At 35.9% G+C, this 10,228-nt stretch overlaps 1 protein-coding gene across 3 annotated transcripts in view; it reads right to left on the bottom strand.

Annotated features, from left to right (window-relative positions):
- Nucleotides 1-1,004: 1,004 nt before the first annotated feature.
- The window catches only part of ap1g1 (adaptor related protein complex 1 subunit gamma 1), a 113,223-nt gene continuing 103,999 nt past the window's right edge, over nucleotides 1,005-10,228 (bottom strand). For all 3 annotated transcript variants that reach the window (XM_043706823.1, XM_043706825.1, XM_043706824.1), the window contains one exon: nucleotides 1,005-6,438. In XM_043706823.1, the coding sequence (XP_043562758.1) occupies nucleotides 6,337-6,438 (102 nt within the window). In that variant the 3' untranslated portion in view covers nucleotides 1,005-6,336. The remainder of the gene's footprint in view (nucleotides 6,439-10,228) is intronic.

Here is a 10,228-nt window from a genome sequence, read left to right as displayed (position 1 = left end):
AGAAAGAGTGCTTAGGAATGCTATTGAGACACCATAAAATAAATAGATTCTAGAAAGAAAACACTATTTCATACACTCCTTAGAAACTGCGCTATTCTGTTAGGAATGGTTGCATTCTATTCAACTCATCACACCAAGTATCTTTCTGCCTACTTTCTCCCCCAGAAATGTCAATTAATCACCTTGAAATCTTTCCAATGACAGTCACTGTGCAGGCTTTCCACCAGCAGATATAATTGTCTGCAGTTTATGAATTTTAATCATCTTGAAACCAGTGTACAAGGAAGTTGACACCATTGGGGTGTGCTTCCTCTCCTGCTCTTCTGTAGTTTTTGGTCTGAAGTACAATAAAAACAGACTGTGGACCAAAGAAATTAAACCAACTTGCGATTGTAGAAGTGCTCAAGCATTTTGTTTGTGTTTTTGGAAAATCTTTTACATCTTCCTTGGATGATATTTATTTTGTTTAAAGCATCTTCTCTGGAGAGGATACGGATTTCACATGAAATCAACATTTCAGAAGAAAACTTCACCCAAACAGTTCAAGGTAGATCTGAGATACAGGTCATTCTGCTATAACATGTTTCATTAATGCAAATTCGCTATAACATGATTGACGAATTAGGGGCATTTTCTAAAGCACGTTTTAAAGGATATTTTGGTTATAACGAGATTCCAGCCCCATTAGTTTAAAAAGTGCTGCTATTACACAATTTTCTTATAACACCGTGCACAAGAATGGAACTAAAGCATTATAGCGAAATGACTGTATGCACAACATTTACAAGCCAGTTAGTTTTCAGTTTTGGATAAAAACTAAAGACACCCATTAGGGATAAAATGAGAAATATTTAAAGGCACAGGAGATTGTCAATAAGAGGTATGGATTTGGACAGGGAAGTTGATGCTTTATTTCTGCAGCACAATTATTTTAAGTAGTGAATAACAGTCTTTCGTAACAATCTTATTTAACCTTCAACATGCTAGTAATAAAACACTGAAAATGTTAGTTATGGACCTTTCCATTTTTATTAGTCAATAATGATAATTCTTCCAACCCAAAAGACAATACATAGAATTCTAAAATGTCCCCAGTAAGCGTTTACAACCTTTATGTCCCATCCACTTAGGAGATTAATGGACTTTATTTTGTACAATATCTCAAAAATAAGTTTGTAGTAATTGTTTAATTTCCCAATGATAAATTTACTCCATAAAACTTTGAAACATAGATGAAGATAAAATAGCACAGGCAGCACACCTTATGAAATGGAGGAAAACCACGGGGAAGAAAAAGGTGATGCAACCAAAGGTTTAATTCTTTTTTAGTACCATGAGGTACTATAACAATGCAGTCTTGCAGTAAAAACAATGGAATGATACATTCAGTTTTCAAAAACTACAGGCTCAGTTTCACCAGTCAAATCTGCTCTTAACATGTTTGGTAGTGGAAATCAAGTACAAATCAGACTATTTACACAGGTTTTATTTTTAAGTCATGCATTCTGAACAGAGTTTTAAACAATTTTCAGAGGTACACATTAGACTGCAATAGTTCAAAATTTGACAACTCCAACCTCCATTTTACACCCTGGATCAGACCATGTTTCAGATCAATTAAATCTTTTATTTCAAGCTCAGCTTCCATAAGTATTTACCTTGGTAGGAAAAGCTTCTGAAAACTGGCTCTAGTAAAAAGGCAAGTGGAAATAGACTCCTCCTCAAATCCTACAACCATACTTGCATATGCCTAGATAGACACTCACCTGAAGGGATATGGATTAACCCAACTGCTATCAGGCTTCTTCAGGTATATATTATCTATGACATCACAACCCCTTCACGTCTCACAGCTATGCTGGCTGTGAACTTCAAAAGAAAAATTATAACATGCCAATTACAATATGTATCTTGCTATAATGGAATCATCTGAATAGCTATTTTCGACCTTAACTCACTCATATCTATTACTGAAGTAAATGTACCAGTCTGGCATTAAGGTGCTGAGGTGAAACTAACTAACAGAACTCTGTTTAATCATAGATGTTAGATTATAACTAATGCCATTTAAGACTCTTGGAGACATGCATAAAGTTTAGGAAATAGTCCCACAAAGATTAATTTACACCCTATACGAACAGAATCAATGAAAACAATTTCTCCAGGATTAATGCACATATGTCTTGCTACACATGGTCCAGTGAAAGAAATGGAGGCAGGACTGATATGGAACTTTGAAGCCATGTGACAAAACAACAGGTTCAAATTTGGAGTCTATATAGAATGGTAAAGGTGCTAGTGCAGAAAAAGCCAGTTTACAGCACAAAAATCCAAAGCAGAGATTGGTTGACAGATCAACATGGAACCTGAAAACAAGCTGATCCACATTTCTTCAATGCTATTGCACAGCAAATAAAAGGAATTTAATCAGTAGTTAAAACGTCTGCCTTATTTCTGAAGCTTACCTATCCACTTCTCAATTTCTTAAGGTGTTTATATATTCTTCCCAGTCTGCAGGAGGTGCGCAAATCAAATATTTAATTACAATGTTTCCTTTCGGATTTAAGGCTCCAACCTTATTTTTCCTTTCATACTGAAGTCTCTATCCAACAGTATAGAGTTCTTGGATCTGCTTTTCACTCATTTTAATATTGACCCCTGTCTGTGATTTGCTGCTTAAATAATCAAAGTTTAAAAAATCGTGTTATAATGGATTTGAACAATAGTCAACACAGCAAATATTTGTAACTTGGCCATTTGAAAGAGCTAACAGGTAGGTGGAGTTGCTATATTTTGGATAACAATTTTTATCAAGAATACTTAAAAGACAATCTTATACAGTAGCTAAATTTTTCAAAACCAATTAAAAAATATATAGAATTCCTTTCAACCTTTCTAACAGAGGTGAATTCAATTTCTTTTTTGAAGAAAACTGGTTTATTTCACCGATATTGATAAAGATGTATAATTATTTTGAATGATGTGGAACAATGTCTCATACTGGAGAATTCAATTTCCGGTTGATTAAACTAACTGATCAGGACCGAAGTAGAAAACCCAAAGGTAAAACAAGTGAATAAAAAGCATATTTATGATCAAAACAGCCAAAATCAAGATTTATTTCTTGCCCCCCTCCCCTCCCCAATCTGATTGTTTGCTAATCCATTACAATTGAGGGCCACAGATAATGAGAGCTGACAGTTGTAGAAAAGCTTAAAGTCACAAAAGGATACAAATTGAGGTCATGATCACTATCACAGGTAGGAAATCTCAATCTCCGCTTTCTCAAAAATCATTGTACCCCTGTTCAACAGGAAGTTATTAAATGACAGGTCGTGATTCAATTTCAGAAGTTATAACTGAAAAGATACTCTAAACTGACATACACACCCAACAATAAAATGAAAAGAAAACATTTCTAAGAGTGGTTAGGTATTTGTCATCAAACATGCAGTAACGTAACTGCCAACATGCAATAAATATACATAATATGGTCACTGCTGGTATCTTAATGGAAATTTCTTTTCAACCTCTTAGAGGCTTAAGTAACCATTCCATCAATTAATAACTCCAACGGGGGGACACTATAGTAATGCACTTAAATTTTTCTAGGAGCAAAAATTTATTGCCTATTTTCTAGGATTCTATTCATTAAAAGTCTATTAGAACCTAAAAGTAACTTTGCATGTATTATGATTCAAAGTTACTGGTGAAGAGAGTACGACTGTAACTACTGTCACTTTCTTAACCAGTTTATTTGGAAGTTTTCACATAGATAGTTTCACTTTTCAAAATAAATTAAAATTACAAAAGAGCATTCCACTGAATGAGAAAATTGGCTCACATTTAGTTTTAAATGGTATGGGAAGTCATTAGATTAGATCAATTTACTATTGCCATCAACTCAAAATTAAACTTTGACTACAGCTTTTCTTTTAAAAAGTTATCCAAAATAAATGAAATCCATTAAGATAGTGATGTGATCAGATCAGACGAACCATTAAATGAAATGCATCAATTATCACTGAATAACTTTTGCAATGATGAAAGGTGACAATTACTGTAATTCACATTCTTGATGAGGTGAGTGTTTTCTTGCAGTCAGTGCTGTTACATACATAACTAAGCAAGAATGCTCAACATGGACATCAGATACACAGAAATACCCACTTTACCTCCATCCATAGGATCAAGATAAATCAGTGTAAAGCACAGATCCTCCGTTTAAATATGGCAATAATTTCATTTATCAGAGACTACATTATGAAAATATTTTTAATCCTATAAGTTCGTTCTTTCAACACAATAGAAAACCAACTTTTGTCCATTGTATTAATTGGTTTCATATTAAACAAAGAAACTAGTCTCACATTTCCCAATACAATTCAACTGATTTGATGAATGTTAATTTCATGTGATCTTGCAAACACACTCCAACTTGTATACTGTGCATACAAATTAGCATATACAGTTAAATCTAACTCCCCTCAAAGATCAGAACAGTTTGCCATGTTTTGCAGTAGCCTCAATTTAAAAATGCAACTTCTGCTCCTCCCTACACATTTATTGAAACAGCAGCACTTTTGCAGTTACATACATTAAGAGCATCAAGTATACACACCATCAATTGCCCTATACATTCTGGACTTCTCAACCTGTCCAACATATTTTATTCTGATAAAATTAAATAGAATTTCTCTTTTCTTCACCCACTATTTAAAAGCTCAACTAAGATGGCAGTTGGAAACCATACCCATAAAAGGCGAGGCGAGCAGTTTTTCTTTGCATTGGAAAACTCTATCATTTCCAAAAAATTCCAATGTTATAAGCTACTTTTAAACATCACACTGAAAGGGGAGTCATTTTTGTTTAGGAGTCATTTTTCATCAATTCTCAGTTTTAGTTAGGTAAATCTCAAGATTTAAATTGCAGTATCCCTTTTAATTCATCCAAAAATAGAATCATAAACTGCCCGAAGTATTTGTTGTTAATTTAACCCTAATTGCCTTTAAGACAGCAAATTAGTGCACCGATTTACTTACATGAGAAGTTCTGTAATTTTAAGTTAATAAAATCGAGTAGACTATCAGTCTGTTTTAATCATATTTTTTCCAAAAAGGAACTTCCAAACATTCAAGTGGACTCTATCAACTGACAAAATGCTAATCATCTGGTGCAAAACTTATATTGAACCAAATTTGAAGTCAAAACCTCCAGAAGTAATTACATAATTTAATAACTGTACAAATGTATATCACAATATACATGAAGTTAAGAGAAACAAATTTTATCATTGACCTTTAATGCATTAGACTTTGAGAGGAGGCTGAAATGTTTGACTGCCAATATTTTGCAGTTATGTTTTATGGAAATTAATCTTACAATAGGAAAACAGAGGGGACCAAGAATCTAACTCTTTCCATTCTAGAGAAGTGAAAAAGTAACATTTCCTAAACTAGTCACAGTGCAGATGGAATTGTATCAAAGTACTAGTTTTAAGGACTTGTATAAAAATGTGATTCAAACTTTTGAGATTGTTAAGGTTATTTAAAAAATTATGCTTTTGAAAAGAATCAAGGCAGGAAGTCATATTGCTCAAGAGAACAATGATGTGACTAAAGATTCTTTGCTGCAAAAATCAGATTGTCACGGGCACTTAAGACCTCTATCAAAATTCAGTAAGTGAACTGACTGGCACTTTTCTGACTGAGTAAACATCAGCAATCCTCACCCATTAGAAATAGATTAAAGATGAGAAAATGCTGAAGGTCATCATCCAATTAAATACTTGTATTGTTCACAGGTTAAATGCCAAGAGAGGGCTTTTTAAGACTGTTGTACATTTTATTGAGATCCTTTGTTGAATGGTTTGATAATCATTACAGTATAGAACCTACTGCAACCAATTTATAATGGTCTCCCCTCAAGTTCCTAGTAAATGTGATTGGTGAGTAATCGAAAACAATAGCTTCTTATGTGCTCTGAAATCTTGCAAAGCTGCTGGGCACATACTGACAACTGGTTCACTATTCTGTGCAAATGTTCCAAGTTCTGCAAAGATCTGTGGGATAAAAGCAGGAAGATGTGTAGTGCGTACCACAAGCAGATACTCCAACGATGAACATGATGCTGATGAGACTAATATGGATGTGTTTTGAAAAGTGATTAGCATTTGTAGGCATGATATTCCTCAGACTTTGTTCATTAATTTTGCCTCCCGCACTGAGGGCTGAGATACATGTTATGATGTTGTGCGTAAGGGCACTCTTAGGATATGACCTTCCCAAAGATTTACCAAAATCCACTTGTGGAAAAGAGGTCGTTGCCACCCAAACATCACTGCCACGACTGAGGGGGAAAGTTATTTACTTCTGCTAAATCTTGCACTGGTGATCCATTGAGGTTATATGTGACCTTTATCCTCATGCGAAGTTGTTGCTTTAAAAAAAAAGAAAAAAGACAAAACTTATCAATATTAAAGTAAAAATTAAATAGTCATGCAAGGTATTGGACCAGAAACCTAGAAGCTACAACTTCAAAAATCACACTGTCTCAGTTATAAACTTAAAGCCAGTCAGTAAGTTGCAGACTATAGCCAGCAGAAATGGTCATGAAATTATTGGTATTTGTAAAAATTATGTAATTTTGCTAACCCAACCAATGGCAATCTGTGTGATTGGTTTGCATTAAGTGGCTGAGCAAGTTATTCAACTGTAAAAACATTACACTATACTCACAAAACTAGACATGGGCAATAAATATGACTTAATGTGGTCCAAAGCATGTGAATAAATGAAAATAATAGATTTAGCTATAAGACGACTATTAATCGGGATATCATTCAATTTAAAGGCCATGGTAATAGATTTAAATTAGGGGTAATAGATATAGCACAGATGTCAGAGATAGTTTCTTTACTCAGTAGTAGGGGCGTGGAATGCACTGCCTGCAACAGTAATAGACTCACCAACTTTAAGGGCATTAAATGGTCATTGGACAAACATATGGATGAGAATGGAATAGTGTAGGTTAGATGGGATTCAGATTATGTTGCACCAACTTGTAAAACCAGAGGGCCAAAGGGCCTATATTGTGCTGTAATGGTCTATGTTCTATTACAAGGGAAAATAGAAAGGTTTTAAACAAATCTACAAAAGGGAAATGCATTAAGTTCATGATGACTTTCTTTAAAGTTGGAACCTTAACCATTACATTTTATATTGTTACTTAAAATTTATCTACGCAACAGCACTTTTATTTACGCTACGTAACACAATTAATTATTGTCCATTCTACAGAAGAAGAGATTACAGCATAGGAGATGTGCTATTTCATCCATGCAAACTGTTTTACAGTTGTATCTTTCAGCTCATTTTAATTTTCTCGATTTTCCAACAAAGCTATCACATTCTGCAACAATACCATTGCAGTATGGGTCCCATTCATTCTCTACCTATTTCTGGTCTTCAATTTACCAATTTGGGAGAGGCAATGAACTCGTGGTAATATTGCTGGACTGTTAATCCAGCAGACACAAGTAATGTTCTAGGGACATGGGTTCAAATCCCACCATGCAGATAGTGGAATTGGAATCTAATAAAAATCTGGAATTAAAAAATCTAACGATGAAACCATTGCCAATTGTCAGCAAAAATCCATCTGGTTCATTAATGTCCTTTAGGGAAGAAAGTTGCTATCCTGGCCTGGCCGACATGTGACTCCAGACCCACAGCAATGCGGTTGACTCTTAACTGGGTAATCAAGGATGGACAATAAATGCTGGCTGAGCTAATGATGTCCATGTGCCATTAATGAATAAAGAAAAATATCATTGGAGATTATCTGTCCACTGTCTCTTATCTAATCTTTGCAATTTCATGGCATATATTTTGTTTTTAAAAAGTAATGACTCCCAGGGAATGGATGTTGCGAGCAATGTTAACAAAGTTGGTGTTTATAGTATCCACTAGTTTCCTGGCTTTTTCAAATTCAGTTCAAATTCTCAAGAAGCGCTACAGTGGGATTTGATGTTCTTTTCTGAATTACCAGTCAAACCTGATCAGATTACCCTCCAGCCATTCTTCATTAATTGGATCTGACACCTCTGGTATTATCCTGGTATAAATTTGTGTGCTTCTTTACATCATCAGATCCTTTTTATAACTAACAATTAAAAAAAAAGTGCTGAATTCCAGAAACATCCGAATAATATTGCACGCAAACCAATTGAGTGTATTTGATCCCTACGGAATAGAATCAGAGTTTTGCAATACAGGAGGCTGCAATTCAACCTATTTTGTTGGTACGAGCTCCCGAAAGAGAACTCCTCTCTAACCTTATCTGTGCAGCAAACATATACTCTTTTGAAATGTCCTTTGGAATCATCCTCCACCAGTCTCCCAGACAGCACATCCCAAATCCTAACAACTGTGTGAACAAGTTTTTCCTCATCTCACTCCAGCTCCCTTGTTGGCAAACTTGAAATTGTGACCTCATGTTACTGACATAACCAACTAGTGGAAACAGAATATCCTTCTTTACCCTAATGAACTGTTCATAATTTTGAATACCTCCGTAATGGTACTTCCTCAGTCTCTGCTACAAGGAGACTGACTCCAATCTCTCATGTCTTTCCTTGTATCTAAAATCCTTCATTTCTGGTAAATTCTAGCAAACCTCCTTTGAACTCTCCAGGACTTTAACATGTATATATTTAAATAAAGTGCCCAAAACGGAATGTGATATTCCAAACATGATCTGACCAATAACTTGTCGAGGTGAAGATAGAAGCTATTCTAATGATTTTATACTCTATGCCTCTATTTACAAACCCAAAGATTGTATAAGCCATTTTAACAGCTGTGTCAACTTGCCTGGCTACTTTCAGAAAATCAGGTGAACCCCAGGGTCCCTCTGAACCTAGATGCCTCTCAAAGTTGAGACTATATTGACTCTCCATTTTTCTTGTACCAAAATGCATTTCCTCTCACTTTCCACACAAATTCATTTGCCAGGTGTCTGCCCATTTGGCTAACTTGGCAGTGTCTCTGAAGTCACACAGCATCATCCTCTCAATTCACGATTCTCCCTAGATTGGTATCTACAAGTTTAGAGATTTTGCCCTTAACACCCATCTCCAACCATTAATATAAAAATCAGAAAAAGCAAAAAGGTCCCAGTACCGATCCCTGAGGATCACCACTTTTAACTTGCTCCAATAAGAGAAATGTTCATTTATACCTACCCTCTATTGTAGTTGTGGGTACATACGCCGAGCTTGGAAGTTGATTTGCAGATTTTTTTTCCCCTGTCTAGGTGACCTCTTCAGCACTTTGGAGCCTGTGAAGTGCTGCTGTACGGTCTCTTTTGGAATTTATTTGGTTCCCTTCCTGCTTCTGGTTGTTCGGTAGTGGCTGGTATATTGGGTCTAAGTCTGTGTGTTTGATGGAGTCCATGGATGAGTGCCATGTTTCTAGTAATTCTCTAGCTGTCCTCGGTTTTGTTTGTCCTGTGATCGCTGCGCTGTCCCCAGTTGAATTTGTGGTTCTTGTCACCTGTGTGTTTGACTACTAGGAAAAGCCGGTCGTGGAGTTTTGTGACTAGTTGGTGTTCATGAATGCAGATTGCTAGTTGTCTGCCTGTATGTCTTTGCATGGAATTCTGTAAATTACATTAGTTTTGCACATGGATATAGGATCTTTGTCCGAGCATGCCTGTTAGTGCTGTCGTGAATCTGAGTGGTCGGGGAAGTCTGGCTGTTAGTTCAGAGAGTTTTTTTATATAAGGTAGCGTGGCTAGTGAGTTAAGTCATGGCATCTTTTTGTCGCATTGTCTATCTGTTAGGCATTTGCAGATGAAGTTGCAGGGATATGCGTTCTTAGCACAGACTCTTTAGAGATGTTCTCTTCGTAGGCCAGGAGTGCTGCAGCGTATTGCAAACCCTGTATGTTCGGGTGGTTGCTGTTGTAATTCAGGATCTGGTCCACGAATGTGGCTTTTCTGTACACTTGTGGTGCATTCAGCATTGTGTTCTTTACCATCACAACCAGGAATGGGAGCTGATCGTTGGCTTCCTCCTTTCTCATAAATGTGATCCTTGTGAACATAGCATTGATAACCTGGTGTGTGTTCTTGATCTCAAAAGCATCAGGAAGGGAACCAAATAAATTTCAGAAGACACTACAGCAGCGCTTCACAGGAGGCTCCAAAGCAGTGAACAGGTCACCTA

This window comes from Chiloscyllium plagiosum, chromosome 17, assembly GCF_004010195.1.
Source record: "Chiloscyllium plagiosum isolate BGI_BamShark_2017 chromosome 17, ASM401019v2, whole genome shotgun sequence".
NCBI lineage: Eukaryota > Metazoa > Chordata > Chondrichthyes > Orectolobiformes > Hemiscylliidae > Chiloscyllium > Chiloscyllium plagiosum.
The sequence above is the reverse complement of the archived record's forward strand: the minus strand, read 5'-3'. Positions and strand labels throughout refer to the sequence as shown.